General features: G+C 42.6%; 1 protein-coding gene across 2 annotated transcripts; it reads right to left on the bottom strand.

Moving 5' to 3' along the window:
* Nucleotides 1–2,862: 2,862 nt before the first annotated feature.
* On the bottom strand, nt 2,863–15,088 carry PRSS23 (serine protease 23). Of its 2 annotated transcripts, none has more exons than XM_038416804.2 (2): nt 14,285–15,088; nt 2,863–6,218 (listed from the first exon to the last, which is right to left on the bottom strand). In XM_038416804.2, exon 2 carries the CDS (start codon nt 6,203–6,205, stop codon nt 5,087–5,089), a length of 1,119 nt encoding a protein of 372 aa, XP_038272732.1. In that variant the 5' UTR covers nt 6,206–6,218; nt 14,285–15,088; the 3' UTR covers nt 2,863–5,086. The 2 variants fall into 2 exon arrangements, with proteins under 2 accessions (XP_038272732.1, XP_038273579.1); XM_038417651.2 differs by having other exon boundaries at nt 14,281–14,678.
* Between the last annotated feature and the right edge of the window lie 5,199 nt (nt 15,089–20,287).

The raw sequence follows: 20,287 nt of genomic DNA, 5'->3' as shown, positions 1-20,287 counted from the left end.
CTATACTCTACAGTCATGTATTACACACAATCCTCCTTGGTCACTTATCAGGAAAAGAAAATCTTCCTATCAAAGTACAATAACCAGTGATTTCTGAATCCGAAGTTAGTGAATGTTGATGAATTTCAGTTACACATAATAGACAATTTCACTATGTGGAGTGAATGGAATTTCAAATGGAATTAATATAAGCATATGTTTGACCAAGTATCAAAGGTGTCTAGTTCTTTAACTGCAGCTGTACATACACATTGGTCTACATTCATGCTGTTGATTATGTTTTATTTTCTTTTAACAAAAACATTAGACATCCAATAAAATCTTTGCATAAGAATATTAGCTTCTTTCTTCCACTGGCCCCCAAATTTTATATAAACTCACTCAGCTGTTGTTTGTGAAGTACTTTAAAATCTTTAGCCAAAAAGCACTACGAACCTGACTAATAGTCCCCCTGAGTTAACAGAAAGACACCAACTGATTTCAAAATCATGCCTCGTAGAACTGTGAAGTATTATTGCTAATTTTCACCCAATTTCTGTTTATCATTGGCAAGAGCTCAGGCCACTCAGATGTTTTCCCTTCCAGTTTTTTTCTACCCTTTTTCTACTCACCTGCACAAATCCACATTCAGGTAGAATCCACAATAATACACCTTTCAGATGCCAGCTAGTATTTACCATGCAGAAATGGGAAAAGATGTTCTTGTGGTTCAAGCATAAGATTGGGCTGGAAAAAATCTGTGCTGTAGTCCCAGCTCAAGCAAAAACTTCCTGTGTGACCATGGAGGAGCCACTTAGGCCAGAATTTTCAAGTATGGTTGCCTAACTATGGATAGCCAAGCTCCAAATTTGAGCTCCTAAATGGGAGTTTAGGACACCTGTAAATGAAGCCACTTATTTATCTGTAGATGTCTAACTTTAGGATGTATGTTTGGAAATTTTGGCCTAAGCTCTCGGTGTCTCAGTTTTCATGTCTTTAAAAAGTCAGATACTACTACTTACTTATCTACCTCACAGAGGCATTTTGATTAATTAATTTATGCTTATTATGTGTTTTTAGATTCTCAGATAAAAAATGCTATAGAAATGTAAATCATCATTTATAAAATGTGACCAATACAGTACTTTAAATCCTGTTCTTATTGTATGCTGTACTGATGCCCCATTTCACTCCACTCCTCTCTCTGCTGCTTTGGGCTATCTACCATTTCTTTTCACTCCAAGAAAACAGAAATGTTTCTACCCACCCGGCATGCTCTTTCCATTCTTTGAAAGCTTCTCTTGAAAAAGACAGTGTGCACATTGAGTTGGCACTCTACCAGGAAGGGCTAACAAATGGCAGATTAAGTGGCAACACGGAAAAGAATTTCAAGCATGTATTATACTTGCTCAGAGTTCAGCATGGAACTTTAAGATCACCACTGCACTATATGCAGCCAGGCCCGGGAATTCCATTGCAAAGCAATTACAAATTCAAGGAGAATACCTTTGCTCGGACAATGGACCATGTTGACATTCTACAGTTCTCAGCGAAACAAGCTCAGCATGGCCACCTGGGAGAGCTGAGAATGTTCTGTGTTCTTGCTTCTTTTCAGTTTCCATCCTCCCCACCCCCGTCCCCTCATCAACCCCTCCATCCAGAGGGAAGAGTTATTTCAGACTAACCAGGATTTACCCTATGTCTGCCTTGTAAGGATGCTGTAACAGGAGAGGTTTGCTTCATCCCATATAATCCTTTCCATGTACCAGAATCTAAAACTAACCAGAACTGAATATCTAGGTTCCTCCTCTGCACTATACTGAGATATAAAAGCAATGTGGTATATTGTTAGATGTGGGTTTGCCATATTGTGCCTTTAAAAACAAACGTTATTTTTGCCCCCTTGATGAGTTGCTTTTCTCTAGTTAAAATATGCCCCAATTATAACATCAAGACAAATGCATTCAGAGAGCAGGATTTTCAGAACCTCTCAGCATTGGCTGAAGTCTGCTCCTACTGAAAACAGTGGCAAAACTTCCACTGATGTAACTGGAAGCAATTAAGCCAATGCTGAGTACATATGAAAATTCCACCCAAGATGTCTACAAATTCCCTCAAGTTTCTGATTAAAAACCTAGTGCATGCATAGGGATTACGGTAAGAGGAAAGTGATCCCCCGCTACCTCTTTCTAAACTTGCTGCATAAGCATACTGGTAATTTGACTGATAAAAAATTATACATACCAGTTGGCTTGCCTATTGAAAATGTTCACTCCACCAACCTTAACAGCATCTCTATATTTATATTAAGATGCTTTAGAATACCTGAGAGCTAAGGCCTCAGTTTGGCAAAGCACTTAAGAATGTGCTTTAATGGGAAGTAAGCACGTGCTTATGTGTTTCAATGAATCAGGGACTAAATTCTCAAAATTGCACATCTAAAAACAAGATTCAGTGCATGCAACATATTTTCACTCAATGAATCCTGTTCTCCTCTCACTGTAACTATTGTTGTCAAAGGGGTTATTTCCAATTTACACCAACATAAGAGTAGGAAAATCAGGTCCATTATATTCTTTGTCATGAGACTATATCTTGCACTTGCAGGAGATGGAATCATTGGGCCAAATTCCTCCCTTTACTTCAGTGGAGTTACACTAAGAATGAGTTTGACTATGTGTTGTAATAGGTCATTTTCATCTCTAAGGTGATCCTATGACTCTTGATTTGGAAATGCAACCATCACATGCAGGCAAGCATTTCCAGAGGCCTTACAGTAGGGTTAAATAATCATCTCTACTGAAATACATTTGATTATCTGCAATGACTGCGGAGGAAAGAAAGAAAGCTGAAAGGTAATAAATGAAGAAACAGCATTGAGGATGTTGATACAACTGTGCTTGTATTTGAATGCCTTTACAAATAAGTAACAGCTAAAAGAGATTGAAGTTACAAACCCAGGTATGGTACAAGTACAAGAGTGTCTGCACTGAAATTCCATTATTTTTCTTTATTCACTGTGATACATTCAAACAGAAGTGCTCCAGCTAACAGCCACAAAATAAAGTAAATCTAGAATAAAAAAGGCAGAAGAAGTCTGTCAAATACATATGGTGATTATTCATATTTTTAAAGCATTAGTAACTGTACGTATCCGAGTGCAAACACCCAGCAACGAAGGGTTCCACAGTCTTGAACACTGCACCTGCTATCAAAAACATCTTTAGGCTGCTCTAGTAAAAATGGCTTTCAGAAAGCCTCTAGAAAGATAAAGCACCATCAGGAGTGTGTTTTCCCACACCACAAAAATTAGTAAAGTGAAAGAAAAATAAGGCTTAACTGAATTACAGTTCTCCTATAAAGCTCAGGAACAAGCTTACCTAGACTCAATCTTACTCAGCTCAGCCATTTTGCTGGACAGCGCTGCACTTTGCAGTAACATCTCTGCAATGCATAAGTCAACGAGCTTCAGAAATTAGCGGGAGATGCATGGATGGAATGAGACTAGAGTTTGAAGCAGTGTACACCTTCCTATTTAAAGAGTGGGGACAGGCTGCAATGACACCGGCCTAGCAATGTTACTGAAATACAGTGGTGAAATCCATCTGAGAAATATTATATGTAGAAAGTTCTTTGTTTTACCAACATTGTTTGCTGCACAACAGTATTTGGCTGGGTTTTCTCAACCCATAAAAAGGTAGTTTCTGTTGGAATTATGATTTTGCTACAGTAAAATTACAAGCATCAATGTCTACAAGAGACACCGGTGCATCATTTTATCCATATTTTGGACTACGTCCTACAATTTGGCTCTTTAACTAGCTCTATTACAGCTGCAGAACTGGTGAGTTGTGCGTGTCAAGAACTGCTCATAACTTGCAATGTTAAAAGAAAACTGCCCCAAATGCTGTAAGAAAAAATAAGAAGTTAAGACCTGGGTTAAGGTACACTGTCAAAGTGGGATGGCAGAGAGACACATAGAAATCTAGTTAACAAATTTTTTCTTTCTTTCTCATCCATCTGTGGGAAGAAGGGCTTTTCAGATTTTCAAGGGATGGAAGGAAAAATGCAGTAACAACTACATCATTCTCTCTCCTTCTATTTATTTTAAGGCCTTACAACTTAGGAAGCCAAGAAAACTAAGGATGGTGGTTCTCCCCTCCCAAAGGGTTTGCATTGCTGGAGGGGTCGCTGACGGCTAGAAATTTTCCATGATTAAAGATCTAGATAAGTCACAAAAGGAAACAACTCTCTTCCCCCTATACACCTTCTATACAATATATGTATATGCACACTGTCATGTTAACAATTGTGGCCCAGATGCTAAAAATTTAATCCCATGCATAACTCTACTTAAGTGAGCAGAACTCAATAGCACCGCTTGCATGACTCAAATTCCATGCATGCCTGGCTTCGCCTGATTGTGCACAGCCTAGATGTTTAAAAAGTATTTTCTTACCTATGTTACTCATAAAGCCTCAAATCACTCAAACATTAAAATTGTAAAAATCACATCTATTTATTTACCCTTTATGTTATTTGCATGACATTCATCTTCAACAATGTAAGCCTAGTCTCTCTTGCACTCTGGTTCTCATGCACTAGCACAATACTGCAACATTTGGGTAGCAAACACTGCAGGTGGGGGGTTGTTGTTAAACACCCCTTTTTACCTCCAATATCATGGAAATATTTTTGTTTAAAATTTCGGATTAAAACATTTCTATCAATCCTGTGTTTGGGGTACAAACAAAGCCGGTGTGAGGTACCCAACAGCATTCCTTTCATACAACTCTTTGGAACCCTTCAGATTTTGCATTGTTTACCAACCCCCAAGTTAACCTTAAATTGCTAGAACTGCAAAGTCAGCAATTCCACCTGAGCTCTCCTCTCCCAGCAGTTATTTTTCTTCCTCAAATTAACATTTTCTAACTGCAATTATGTCACACAATCACCTTCCAAAGAACAAGGTGACCTGCTTGTAATTTTATAAATTATGTCCAGGTATTTCAAAGTAGAATCACACACATTCGTAATGATAGAAGTTTGGCTTTTCCTTGGATAAGTAATTAAGGCTATGAAGTGCTTTCTGGAAGGTTCATTGTCTTTATCCATCCCTACAGTCAAGATAGTTGCCTTTGATCCAGTAACAGATCTGTGCATATTTGAGGGGTGTGATGCGAACAGCCACATTGAAATCCTGTGGGGAACCATTCATGTCCACCCACTGATGCCCTGAAAATATTCCAATAATTTTACGCTCCCATTTCTGACGCTGTCTCTTCCACATCCTCACATACACCCCAGACCCGCTCGCCCCTGGCTGGGCATCGCACTGCTGATATAAAAGGTCAAACGTTTCATCTTTGACATCACAGAAACGGTAAACCAGATTTCCCGGACGATCATTGTCATAGCCAGAGAAGTGAATCCTCCCTCCAGGCAACTGTCTAGCTGGTGGGCTCACACCTATCTTCATAAATTTTCTTTTGTGCGGCTTCTTGAGCTCCAACAAGGCATAGTCATAATCCATGCCGATATCATTGGCATTTCCTTTGATCCATCCTTTAGGGACGTGTGTCCGTTTCACCCGGATCCACTGGAATTTCATTTTTTCAGGCATTGTTGAGCTTGTGATATTAGCCCCTTTGCTACCATCTTTCACTTTAGCCTTCAGGAAGCCCACCCTCAGTTTCTGGGCTCCTTTGACGTAACTTTTGCCATCGTGGATGCAGTGAGCTGCGGTAAGGACATGCTTTTCTGCCACCAGCGTCCCTGTACAACCTGTGGACAACTTCACCGAAGTGGAGAAAGGGTAATTCAACAAGAAGTCCTTGCCAAAAATGCTAAACCTGCTGTCGTAGCCATAAATCTGCCTCTTTGTTCGAGATCTGCTTTGTGACCCATCACCGCCACGGCTGATAATGTAAATGCCTACTTCAGTTTCAACAAGACTACCATTGGCATACAAGGTCTCATAGGACAGGTAGTCCTTCACTTCTTCATATGTCGGCAGTGGGGAGCGTTTATGGCACTCTAGGCCACAAGAGGATACCACCTCCAGTTTGGTTTCTGCATCAAACTGTGGTTTGTCTAGATTAAGGGTAGATTGTGGCAGGATTACTGGCACTTTATAAGATGGCCAGGTTGGTTTCCAGCGGGAATTGGACGGTAGAACATCCTTAACAGTGCACAGGAAGAGGATCAAAGTTGGCACACCTGCCATGCTGAACACCAATCTGGGGAAAGAAAAGAATCCTCTGGTTATTAAAGCAAACATTCATTCACCATTGCAAAGCAATAGTTTGCTAGCCAAACAAAATGTCTGGCATTTTTCTGAAATTTTATCCCTACTTAAGGGTAAATCCTGATCCTATTGAAGTCAGTGCACAGGATCAGGCGATTTGTAACTGGGGGAAAGAAAAGTTCTGTATAATACATCATAGCGCATTTAAAGCTTGTACTTGACCTTGGGATTATTTATGTGGTCTACTGCCAGTCCTGAGATATCAATTGATTGTCTTTCTGTTCTTAGCAAACTGGTAGCATTGTAGGTATAGTACAGTTTTATGTCAGGCAGCCTACATCACACAGCCCGCAGGCTCCACTTCATAAGCCCCCTAAGAAGAGTTCCCTGCTCCCAACCAGTAATTTTAATGGTCCCAATTGTTTCAAATTCTTTTTTTACTGGATATTAGGCTGACTGCTAGGTCAATGTAGACATTGTAACAAATCCCTGACACTTTCAAATTTGGGTGCCAAGAGTAGGAATCTAAATCTAAATTTGGCTGCACAGTTGTAAATAGGTGGCCTCCTGGTTCTCCAGAGGTACTGAGCACCAGCATCTCCCATTGACATCAGTGGGAACTGCAGGTACTCAGCATCTTTAGAGGAGCAGAACAAAATGCCAGGCTATTACATATATCTACATTCAGAGGCTACAATGAATTGACTTATAATCTATAGTTTATATTACAGTAACCCCTAGAGGCCCTCTCTGAGACCAGGACCCCACAGTGCCAGGTACTGTACAAACAAGCAGTAAATAGAGGGCTCCTGCTCCAAGGGGCTTATAATCTTGGTTAACAATTAATCAAATGGATGAAGTAAATACACAGGTGGCATGTTTCTGTAGAATTGGTATATTAGAGGCTTGCTTCCCCTGCAGTTTAAGACAGAGGAAGGTTTCTAGTCTATTTAACATACTTTACCCCTTAGGCTTGCATGGGGAAGGTCTGGCTGTTATGTGAGGGTAGCTAATGAAGAAAAGATTATAGGTACTGAATGAACTTTCAGCTAACATATTGACTTATTCCACAGTAAATCAAATTAATTAGAAATGCAAACCAACCCTCTCACAGCGCAGAGGGACTGTAAATGTGTTTATGAACCACAGGCAGAGTGTCTCAAGCAGCAGAGAACAAAGAAAATGTGTAACTGAAGTTTATTTGAAAATTAGCCATACAGCTGAATCACTGCAGGAGCCATAGTGCTTGGTGCGAGAAGGCAGGCAGGACTTCTCTTGAACAAGGATTACACAAACAAAACATCACAATTATGTTGAGCTTATGTATATTGAAACCCTGCTGGTTACACTGATAATGGCTTCATGATCATTCCTGAAATGCCTCAAGTGAATAAACTACAACAAACAGTTGCAGAAGGTGTCTAAGAACTAAAAAGAAAATAACTCTCCCCAACTCTTTACAAAACAGTTCTCTGTTCCTAAGCTGTGCTGGGGAGCCCTTCGGGAACCATGGGCTGGCAGAGGATACAGGTGTCTGATTCAAATATTACTTCTACTACTTTTACAGTCAGCATCATTTGTAGTAATCGATGCTAAGACAAAGGTAGGCAAAACTCATCTTTCAGAATGAACATGATATATTAGGGAAGAGTCAATATGGCTTTTGTAAAGGGAAATCATGCCTCACCAATCTATTAAAATTCTTTGAAGGGGTCAATAAGCATGTGGACAAAGTGTTCCAGCTGATATTATGTATTTGGACTTTCAGAAAGTCCCTCACCAAAGGCTCTTAAGCAAAGTAAGAAGTCATGGGATAAGAGGGAAGGTCCTCTCATGGCTCAGTAACTGGTTAAAAGATAGAAACAAAGAGTAAGAATAAATGGTCAGTTTTTACAATGGAGAGAGGTAAATAACGGGTTCCCCCAAAGATCTGTATAGGGACCAGTGCTGGTCAACATATTCATAAATGATCTGGAAAAGGGGATAAACAGAGAGGTGGCAAAGTTTGCAGACAATACAAAATTACTCAAGACAGTTACAGCCAAAGCTGAGTGTGAAGGGTTACAAAAGGACCTCACTAAACTGCGTGACTAGGCAATAAAATGGCAGATGAAATTCAATGTTGGTAAATGCAAAGTAATGCCCACTGGAAAACATAAAATCCCAACTATATTACAAAATGGCAGGGTCTAAATTAGCTGTTACCACTCAAGAAAGAGCTCTGGGAGTCACTGTGGATAGATCTTCGAAAACATTTGCTCAATGTGCAATGACAGTCAAAAAAGCTAACAGAAAGTTAGGAGCTATTAGGGCAGGGACAGATATTAAGACAGTAAATATTATAATGCCACTATATGAATCTATGGTATGCCCACGCCTTGAATACTGCGTACAGTTCTGGTTGCCCCATCTCAACTATATATATTAGAATTGGAAAAGGTTGAGAAAAGGGTAATAAAAATTATTAGGGGGATGGAACAGCTTCCATGTGAGGAGAGATTTAAAAGACTGGGACTGTTCAGTTTAGAAAAGAGACAACTCAGAGGCGAAATGATAGAGGTCTATAAAATCGTGAATGGGGCGTGGAAAAAGTGACTAGGGAAGTATTATTTACCTCTTCACATAACACAAGAATCAGAGGCCACCCAATGAAACTAAGAGACAGCAAGTTTAAAACAAACATAAGGAAGTACTTATTCACACAATACACAGTAAACCTGTGGGGTTCATTTCCAGAGGATGTTGTGAAAGCCAGAAGTATAACTGTGTTCAAAAAAGAATTAGATAAGTTCATTGAGGAAAGATCCATCAATGGCTATTAGGCAAAATGGTCAGGGACACAACTAAATCTCTGAGTGGCAGAAGCTGGGACTGGACAATGGGGAATGGACCACTTAATAATTGCCCTGTTCTGTTCATTCCCCCTCAAGTATCCAGCACTGGCCACTGTCGGAAGACAGGATACTGGGCTAGACTGACCATTGGTCTGACCTAGCATGGCCTTCTTACATTCAGGACGTAAGCTGCGTTTCACAGCAAATTAAATGTCTGCCACACCACTAAAAACGCAGATAAGACATGTGTAGATTATGGACTTGGTGAATGGGGGCTGAACATAGTGCCCCAGTTCCTAGCCCCAGAAGTGGTTATATGATTTTCAGAAATAACTAGTGATTTTGGGTGCCTCGATTTTTGAATGCCAAACAAGAGACACCTTAAAGGTGCCTGATTTTCAGAAAGTGTTGAGCCCCCACCCTTTGAAAGGTGCGTGATGTTAGGCACCCACCATCATTAGTCACTTTTGGAACATCTGGAAAATCTTAGCCAGCCTTGAAAATCAATAATAATCACAAAATCAGAGACCTTATAAGACTGGGAAATGGCTGCTCATTTATTCAGCTAGAAATATGGACTTCTCATGCTCCCTTTCCTGCCTTGCATCCTGAACTTACATACATACATGATTTAGACAGCGAAGTGTTGGATTAATATTGGAAACCAGCTGCGCCTTGCTAAATCTACCGAATTAGACAGCTGCAAATTGGCAGAAAGATGACATAGTGAGCATTGGTTGCATAAATAGTGAGAGGAAAAGTACAGAATAACAAACTAACAAAAACAAATCTTACCATTCCAGCTCTGTAAACCATATGTTCTCGCATTAGTCAGCTGAGAACTAACCTTATTTGTGATAGGGAGGACCATATGTGGGAACCATTAGGAACTGAGTATAGATGTCATTCTGGCTAGGTAGTTCACAAGGTAATCTATTCCATTACTGGAACTGCACAGTAACAGGCTTCTTTCTGGTCCTCCGTCTTTCCCAGAGTTCTAGAGCAACATGAAGATCTCCCCTTAAGACATATGAGGTTTCAGACATATACATCAGATCCCTTTTTAATTAATTTTTCACATTAAGCCACTCCTGGTTTACACAACTGCCACTCACCCTCAGCTGGTTTATTTAGGAGTGGGGAGGAGGGGAAGAATGAAACTGTTTCATGCTACAAACCAGTGGTTTTCAACCTTTTTTCATTTGCAGACCCTTAAAAAATTTCAAATGGAGTTACAGAATCCTTTGGAAATTTAGACATAGTCTGTGGACTCCTAGGGTCTGCAGACCACAGGTTGAAAACCACTGCTGTAGACCACCATTTGCCCAAAGCTGAAAGTTTCCCCTTCTCTGTGTAAATGTAGTTTCAGCCAGCAGAGGGTAGCCTTCCAATGAGGAGAAGAAGAAGATGAGTGTGTTGGAACTGTACATGTGCCCAGAAAACGTTTCAAAAGAATGAATCACATCTGTGCCTACTATGAACTTTTTTAAAGCGGGCTTTACAGCAATTAATGCATTTGTGTAAAGCTTCCTGTAACTTTCCCTGTCTTTAGTGGTACCTGATCCCATTGTGAGTTTTTTGGATGTAAAGGCCGTTTCATCAGCTACTATTCTGTTATCTCAATTCTTATCAAAACATAAATAAGGCACTAGAGAAAAAAATTAAAAGCTTCTGTGTCTGATTAGTAGCCAAAACTGATTACAGAGTGGGACATTTGTTTCAGTCTGTGTAATGTATCCAGATAATAAATTACTATTGTTTCACTGTTAAAACCTAAGAAATTCAGGTAGGCATAGCACAAGCTTATTCTGATGTACAGCACGTAGAACAAATTTTATACAATTTATCATGGGATGCAAACCACTGCATGCCATTTCTTTCCATATGGGGGAATCATCTTAAAAAGTTGCCTGAGGGAAACATGAGTTTATTTTTAAAGCTAGTGGATGTTCCCTAATTCTGAAACCAAAATTAGGCACCATGCCAAATTTATTCCAAGGGAACCTAGTATTTACCCCTTCATTTCTAGTTTTAAAGAAAATAAATAGTAGGCAGGACATTTCTGTGCCATCTTACCCTTGAACTAGATTCAAATAATGATTATTTTGCAAGTCTTGCTCAAAGATTTCAGAAAACAAGATAAAATGGAAAAGAAATGAAGCACATTTTCACTGATTATTGTAACATATTTTTAGTTCATTGGTGAGAATACTGTTCTGCAATCTATACTTTAGAAACTATTGTTTTGTTATATTGAATTCTCAGAGAGACAATGCAGGTGATGTAATATCTTTTACTGGACCAACTTCTGTTGGTGGAAGGGACAAGCTTTCAAGTTCCTCCTCAGGTCCGGAGAAGGTAACCAGAGTTTCAAATAAAAGACATTACCTCACCTACCTTGTCTCTTTCTTATCCTGGGACCAACATGGCTACAAAATAACACTTTAGTGAATTATGTCAGAAGCGCTGAACACTCTTTTACTCAATCCAAAATATTGCTCTGCTATGGAGGATAGGAACTCCAGAAAGTGTTTTGTATGTGGTCAGCTGTGATAATGGCATTACAATTGCTTTGGGAATGGAAACACTGACAGCTACTCTGGGGCTCCCCATGCTCCTAGAACACTTGCAGACACATTTTCCTGTCTGCAATAGACAGTCATGCCTTAAGAAAATGCTGGTGAAAGAGAACTGCCTTGTTCGGAGTGTATGAATCATTTTCTAATAAGCAAGTACATTTTTGGAAGAGTTCAGCATTCAGGGGTGGTACTCATAATAGACTGTAAAATGAAAATAAATCCTGGAGCGTACAGTGTGAAATCCTATGACCAGACTAGTCTCCATTACATTTTGAAATGAAGAAAGTTTTTCCAAAAAAACTGAGATAAATTTTTTGTGACAAAAAATCCAACCAAAACCTACCTCAATCCAAATGACAGAAATGAACCAAATTACTGTTACCACTGTGCCAAAACACCTCAGCTGCTTTTCTTAGTCATGAAACTTGTTAAAACACAGAACTAACCGAGCATCAGTTTAAGAGCTACCAAAGCCCTCAGTGCAATTAAAACATAACACATATACATTAGTCTGTTAGTGACACTGAACAATGAGGCCAGTGGCTGAGTAAAGTTTCACTCACTCCGTCCCTTCTCCACTAATTTGAAGATTATAAGAAGAGATGTGCTGGAAAACCTGAAACAGATTTCGATACTATCAAGCCAGAGGTATCTGCCAACATATACAGTAGGCACAGAGGGCATTTTGGCACATGTACTAGAGTGACACAAAAAAAAGAAATAGAATCATATTTATATTTTTACCAATTAGTTCAATTTCTTTAGAAGATTCTTCTGTCTCCCCACACGCCCCCATCCATTTTTTCCCCTTGCTATAAAATAGTTTTGGTTTTCATTACACAGGACCACAGATTATGGACCATTCTCTAAATTAGCAAATTGTAAGTGATGATACACATGGTCACTGATATCAACCAACTTGAGTGATAGACACTGTAATGTAATGTGACAGAGTTATTGTAGTTGCCCAAACACTGTTTCTTAGGGCAGTGGTTCTTAACCAGGGATATATGTACCCCTGTATACCAGGGGTATACAGAGGTCTTCTGGGGGCGCATCAGCTCATCTAAATATTTGCTTAGTTTTACAACAGGCTACATAAAGAGCACTAGCCAAGTCAGTACAAACTAAAAGTTCATACAATGCTCTATATACTATACACTGAAATGAGAGTACATTATTTATATTCCAGTTGATTTATTTTATAATTATATGGTAAAAATAAGAAAGTAAGCAACTTTTCAGTACTAGTGTGCTGTGCATTTTTATGTCTGATTTTGTAAGCAAATAGTTTTTAAGTGAGGTGAAATTTGAAATCAGACTCCTGCAAAAGGTACAGTACTCTGGAAAGGTTGAGAGCCATTGCCCTATGGGACATTGCAAAGCAGATCTCCACTTGAGCTATCTATCACCCACCCTCAGAACAAGACTGAATGTCCCCAATTGTAGCAATAGCCTAAAATACAGGTAATTTAATATCTTTCTTTAACAAAAATGGATTATCAATAGACCTGCAGCCATTCAGTGCAGAGCTCAGCACCACAACTCCTTACCTAGGAGAACTTGCTCCAGCTGCTGGCTATCCTGAATGTCTCCTGGGTGTCACCCAGTGTGAAATAAAGCAAACATGATTTTTTATCAACTATTTTCTCATAAGATGCTCTGCCAGGCCCTGTTTGTATTTCAAAATGATGTAATTTGCACAATGTCAGTTCTTCTAGGCATGTTTTTTTCTTCTATTTAAAAATTAACAACTATTAATGAATGATTATAGCTTGAAAAAGAAGTGTTTGCATCCAACAAATGCTGATACTATAGTTTCAGGAGTTAGGTGATTTCAGTTCACAATCAGAATCCAAGAGGAAATATTATTCTACTTTTTGTTTGCTAGATATATTTTTGGGGGGAGGAGGGTTGGCCATGGTGTGTTCACATTCATGTAGCTAAGAGTTAAACATTAATTTCCACCCAAAGAAATTGCCTTATGCTTCCTAAAAATGTGTGAACAAAACTGAAGGCAGGCAAAATCATGGAAGAAAGACAGCGGTCATGAAGTAATTCTCTGGATTCTATTTAATTTACTGGCTAGTTTCTTTCTGATAACTAGTGCCGATTATTTCATTCTTCCTATAAATAAACTGCACCGGGCTAAAGGTCCCAAGACTATCTCTCAATTAGGAAATGTGATATTGACTTTGGATTCCCAGCTTCTAGCCTGAAATTACTCTTCTACTTTGTCCGTATCAACTACGTCTGATGATTAGATCTCGGTAAGATTTTGTACTTGTATCTTTCTCAGCACAAAAACTATTTTAACCGAATAAAGAGACAGCTAGTAATACTTTTTTTATCTAGACAGCTTGGTTATCCTCATCCCAATACCCTTTGTCCACCCCCTGGCTAATACTGATCCATGGATCAGCGATTTGCTGAAGGAATTTGCATTTTTTTTTTTTTTTTGGTAGCAGACTGTTTACAGCTTGCAAAAGTTATAGACCCAACGACTCCCCCTTAAAAAAAAAAGTCAGCATCCCAAGCCCCAGAAAGAATTGTCCCCTTTTGGGCAGAGCATATGCCAGCCAGGTCGATTTACACTTGCACTCCCTTCTAAAACCTTAATGTTCAGGATCGCTTTACGTACTTACCACCTCCTCACATGCAAGGCTCAGTCAGGTTGACAGCTAAGTGCCCTTCTGAGCAAGATCAGGCAGGTGAAGGGTCTGGTCCCATAACTCCAGGCTGCTCTGCCGCCTTCTGATGGAATCTCTCGCTGACTCAGACCTGCCTCCTCCTATCCCCCCCCCCCCAGTGAAATGCTCAGGCTCCTACACACACTTTGGGGTTTCCAGTTGCATTTCCCTTGCGGTCGCCAGTGCACAACTCCCCTGCATTGGCTAGAACGCTTCCGAGGGGGGGGGGGGGCTGGAAGAGACAGCTCAGTCCTCCTTGCAGGTGTCACCCTAGAGCCCTCCGGCCCCCGCTGCCGCTGCTACCAAAACTTCCCTGCACACAGCAGCTGGCGCCTCCGCAGCGCAGGCGCCGTAAGACCCCAACCCACCCGCACGCCGGATCGCTGGAGCTCGCAGGAGGCTGGCCTGGGGCGGCAGATCCACGGCCCTTCCCCCCGCGCACCCCCCCCCTCCTGGGCGCACTCGCGGCACAAAGAGGAGCCCGCGGCCGCCTCTCCGCCTCGCTGCACCCTTACGCCTTACGGGGGGGGGGGGGATTGCAAAGACGCACGGTGCCCCCCCCCCGTTTCCAAGCGGCGATTTCTGTAGCGAAGATCCTCTGCCCGCCCCCCCCCCCTCCAAAACCCTCGGGGCTGCCTGCGGTTCCTTTCCCGCCCCAGGGGACCGCCAGGGCCCTAATCTGCTTCGGCTTATTTCCCAGCGCTGGTGTCGCCCTTTGAAACCTGGCTCACAAAGGGCTTGTGCGGGCTGGTTTACCAGGCGCCCCCGACCCCACCCGGGCTGGCGTTGGTCCTGAGCTTGTCGCTGCGCCGGGGGTGAAGACGCAGAGTGAGGCGTAAAAAGGCTTCCCTGAGACGTTTATGATCTTAAAGCGGCTGAATAAAGTCGGTGGGACAGCAGCGGCCTGCCCCCTAGCTAAGCCACTCTGGGCAGTTCACACCGGGCGGTGAAATCCGCTGAATTCTGCCCTTAGGGTCTCAAGCACAGCTTGCAAGAGCCAGGCGGCTGCCTTCCTGGCTGCCAGTGCCCAGTTGTTACATGATTGCTTAATAAAGGGAGGCAGCAAATATTATTTATAGGCCTCAACTTCTTACCGGGCCGGAGTCTGCTGCTCGATTCAAAGTAACGGCAGGGTGGGCAGGTAGTCACGCTCATAAAGGCTGTGGGAGCAGGCCTGAAGGTGCAAGCGTGAATTTTAGGGGTAAAAAGAAAAGGAGGGCTTGTGGCACCTTAGAGACTAACACATTTATTAGAGCCTAAGCTTTCGTGGGCTGCAGCTCACTTCATCGGAGGCATTTGGTGGAAAAAACAGAGGGGAGATTGATATACACACACAGAGAGAACATGAAACAATGGGTTGATCATACACACTGTAAGGAGAGTGATCAAAATTTTATGGGTGAAATCCTGAGGCCAGTGCTGTCAGTGGGAGGTTGCCGCTGCCGTCACTGGCACCAGGATTTCTCCTCTGCACGGATTTTACTTACTCCGTTGAATAAGGAAGGTTCTGACTCAGCGGTGGGCAAACGTTTTGGCCCCAGGGCCACATCGGGGTGCGGAAATTGTGTGGCGGGTCATGAATGCTCACAAAATTGGGGGGTAGAGATGCGGGGGCAGGGGGTGAGGGCTCCGGCTGGGGGGGTGGGCTCTAGGGTGGGGCTAGAAATGAGGAGTTCAGGGTGTGGGGGGGGTGAGGGCTCTGGGCAGGGGATGAGAGATTTGGGGTGCAGGAGGGGGCTCCAGGCTGGGACCAAGGGGTTCAAAGGGCAGTGGGGGGGATTAGGGCTGGGGCAGGGGGTTGGGGTACCGGGGAGTCTGAGGGCTCTGGCTGGTGGGGTGGGCTCTGGGGTGGGGCTGGAGATGAGGGTTTTGGGGTGCAAGAGGGGGCTCCAGGCTGGAGCCAATGGGTTCAGAGGGCAGGAGAGGGATCAGGGATGGGGCAGGCTGTTGGGGCACGGGGGGGGTGAGGGCTCTGGCTGGTGTGTGGGCTCAGGGGTGGGGCTGGGGATGAGAGGCTTGGGGTACAAAAGGGGGCTCTGGGCTGGGATTGAGGGGTTCAGAGGGCAGAAGGGGGAACAGGGCTGTGTGAGGGGATTGGGACACGGGGCGGGGGGGTGGCGCTCAGGAGTGCAGGCTCCAGGCGGTGCTTACTGCAAGTAGCTCCTGGAACATGTCTCTCCTCCGGCGCCGAGGAGCGGCCAGGCGGTTCTGTGTGCTGCCCTGTAGAAACCAGGGCCAATAGGAGCTGCGGTGGCGGAGCCTGCAGGCAGGGCAGCGAGCAGAGCCACCTGGCCACGCCTTCCTGTACTACATAGGAGCCAGAGGGGGTTATACCAGCTCCTTCTTGGGAGCCACGCAGAGCGGGTCAAGCCCCCGACTCTGCTCCCCGGCTGGAGTGGGGTAAACCCCCGACCCCGCTCTGTGGTGGGAGCTGAGGGCTGGATGTGGCCCGTGGGCCATAATTTACCAACCCCTGTTCTGACTGGTGAATGCTTTCCCATATGTGTAACCTTACACACTGAAGTAGTAATATCAGTGGGGCTCTTCACATGCATTACTTTGCTCACATGCATGTTTGCAGGATGAGTCCAAATGCATTTTGTCACACAGCTCTGCAGTGTATCACACAGCTATTGCCACATCATGCAAATATATGATTCTAATTATTTGTATGATATATTATGTCTATATTTATTTTTAATTGCCCATCTTTGTTGAATCTATATAATGATATCTGGCAGGAAAAGAAAAGAGCCAAGAAGAAGAAGAGCCAAGATACAAACACAGATGCAAAAATCCTGCAGATTTGCAGGGAAAATCCCTGTCGTTTTTGCCAGAATTCCCTGCTGATTTCCATTAGCCTATGCAATAAGTATAAATTCTTCAGGAATCAATTTGTGTGCTGACTCGAGCCTTCTCTCTCATCCTCACTTTACAAAGAACTAGTAAAGCTTGAAATGCAGAGAAAACTGTACTAAATAAGCCATAGCTTGCTTTTCCATGTGGATAGTCTTAGAAGCTGAGATGGTGCTGGAACCTCAGTTCAAGGAATATGCAGATACTTTTTGCTTTAATTTATTTTGATTTTGTATTATTAAAAAAACACCAATCCCAGATTCTAGGTGCTCTGTCAGCCAATGAGAATGACCTATTTGTATTCACAAAAGGATTTTAAAGTGAAGGTTGGAAAGAGCAAGGGGGACAACACAGTTAGAAATACATATTAATTGTGCATTACATCACCCAGTTTGGCTTCAGCACGTATCCTTGCTTCCCTAAAATGGCTGATTACAGCATCACACATTGATTTCCAAAGATCTACACTAATCAGCTCCAGCAGAAACCTAAGTTAATGTACTGGCAGGCACTAAAAGGTAAATAGGGAGGTGCAGTTGGTACTAAGTCAGCCACTGCTAGCTCAGAGGGAAACTGAGATAGCACATTGTGCAATGATTAGCAAACCCCAGAATTATCACTAGTCAGCTCATCTTTTAACAAAGGTTAACAAGTAGAACCAGGATATGGTCCTCCCGAGTGATACTGATGATAAATTAATCACCATCCCTTCCTGGGGAGAGTTCAACAGGACTTCAAATCTTTTCTGGGCCTTGTGACTGACTATAAAGCTCAAACTTCCATTGCCCTGAAACATATGTTCCCTAATTAAAGATATGAAGTCCCTCTGCTGTAGGGTTCTTGGCAGCAGACTCAGTGAGGCAGGAAAAAAAGCTTTTGCTATTCTGCATGGATGGAGAAGTATATTCAGCTGTCTTGGGAGGAGGCAAAATCTTGTGACAGTGGATCCTGTGGCACCGGACGCTGCAACAATTTTCTGATAAGGTTCTTGAGTTCCACTGACCAGCCAGCAGGTGCACTGCTCCCAGTCAGCAGTCGATCAACAAGCCTCCCTCTTCTGGGGACCATATCTCACTATGGGCTTCTCCAAGTGTAGGAGCTCAGAACACAAAATCAGATTTTGTGATTTTTGAGGTCGCTCTTCCTGTTTCGACGAAGCACGAACTTAGATAGACAAGGTGGATGAGGTAATATCTTTTATTGGACCATCTGCTGGTGAGAGAAACAAGTTTTTGACCTTACACAGAACTCTTCTTCAGGTCTGGGAAACTAAGGGAAAGTCTACACTACAAAATTAAGTTGGCCTAAGTTACATCTGTGTACAGCCACTGGAGTAATTAAATTGCTTTTGCATGTCCAGACTATGCTCCTTGTGTCGGCGGTGCACGTCCTCACCAGGAGCGCTTGCACTGATTTGACTGTCAGTGTGGGGCATTGCGGGGGGACAGCTTCTAAAAGGCAGCAACAGTTTATGTAAGCAACGCAGTGCCTACTTCGACCTAAGCGCTACGCCTCTCATGGAGGTGATGTTATTAAGTCGGTGTAGTGGGCAAGTTATATCGGTGGGAGCTACATTTTAGTGTAGACGCTTACAGAGTTAGGTCGACCTAACTCTGTAGCGTAGACCAGGACTCACTCAAAGTGTCACTGCTAAATACAAGTTGGAACAGATTGTTTAGCATAAGTTGTTAGCACATATCCTAAGGGACATTCAAGGTGAAGTGGCCTGTTTATACCCCAGAGTCATAGGACAAAACAGGGAGGTTACAGAGTAGCAGCCCTGTTAGTCTGTATCCGCAAGAAGAAAAGGAGTACTTGTGGCACCTTAAAGACTAACAAATTTATTTGAGCATAAGCTTTCATGAGCTACAGCTCACTTCATCAGATGCATGTAGTGGAAAATACAATGGGGAGATTTTATATACACAGAAAACATGAAACAACGGCTGTTATGAGTTACATATTGTTGTAATAAGCCATAATCCAGTGTCTCTGTTCAGTCCATGATTTACGTGATAACTCATATATCTAGCAAAGTTACGAATTTAAGTTTTCAAGCTTGTCTTTTGAAAGTGTTGTGCAGGTTTCCTTGGAGGACAAGGACTGATAGGTCAGTTATAGAGTTATCACTTTGTGAAAAGTGCTCACCCACAGGTGATATGGTGTTTTTCTCTTTTATCATTTTTCTCTGTGAGGTCATTTGAGAGCACAGTGATTGTCTGGTTTCACCCACATCGTTGTTATTAGGGCAGTTAGTGCACTGGATGAGGTACACCTTCAAATAACCCCCCAGTCTCTCCAAGCTCATCATCCCACAAGCCACACCAACTCAAAGCACCACCAGTCCCTGCCAGAACAACAGCTGCAAAACTTGCAGACGTATCTCCACGGCTACTGTGATCAATACTCCCCACAACACACCTTTCAAGATCCCTGGGTCCCACACATGCCTATTGCAACATGTGGTGTACCTCATCCAGTGCACCACAATCTCTAATAGCCTGAGACTAAGAGAGCTACAACACCACTGCATACGCAGCACAAACTGTCATTCCCAATTGCCAGGGAACCTTCAGTCCTCAGCATTCCACCCAGCTGCTCCCCAAATCTCATTTCTCTTCTCTGGAGCTCGTCTAGTCCATCTATCATCACCATGGCATATCAAGGGCCTCAGCTGCTGTTTAGCCATCAGGAAGAGGGAATGAATATTATCCAGATTGTCTCACTTTTTCATCTTCCCCCTTCAGCTCTTTCCCTTACTATCCCAACTTTCTCTCTGTCAGCTACCACGAACAAAAGCAAGAGGAAAGAAGGGATTATGAATAACTCTAGAGGGATTACTTCATCTCCAGACAAGAGCCAAAACTGGCACCATCCTAGAGTAGCACTTAGATATTATGTTGACAGGTGCTATAGCAAAATTTAAGATTGATAGATATAGACAGACAGATCAGATGTGTAAGGAATTAAATCGCTCTCAGTAGAGTCTGTAGGACTCTTCCAGAGGGGTGAAGCCACAAATAAAGTGCAGTGGTAAGGTAGCTTTAAATTAAAATGGATTTTGAGGCAATTGGTTCCCATAGTTGTCAACGCCAGACACTT

The sequence above is a fragment of the Dermochelys coriacea genome, chromosome 1, assembly GCF_009764565.3.
Source record: "Dermochelys coriacea isolate rDerCor1 chromosome 1, rDerCor1.pri.v4, whole genome shotgun sequence".
Taxonomy (NCBI): Eukaryota; Metazoa; Chordata; order Testudines; family Dermochelyidae; genus Dermochelys; species Dermochelys coriacea.
This window is presented reverse-complemented; position numbering and strand designations above follow the sequence as displayed.

Excerpts from the sequence above, each read along its gene's own strand:
- PRSS23 (XM_038416804.2), bottom strand. The coding sequence starts at position 6,205 with ATGGCAGGTGTGCCAACTTTGATCCTCTTCCTGTGCACTGTTAAGGAT.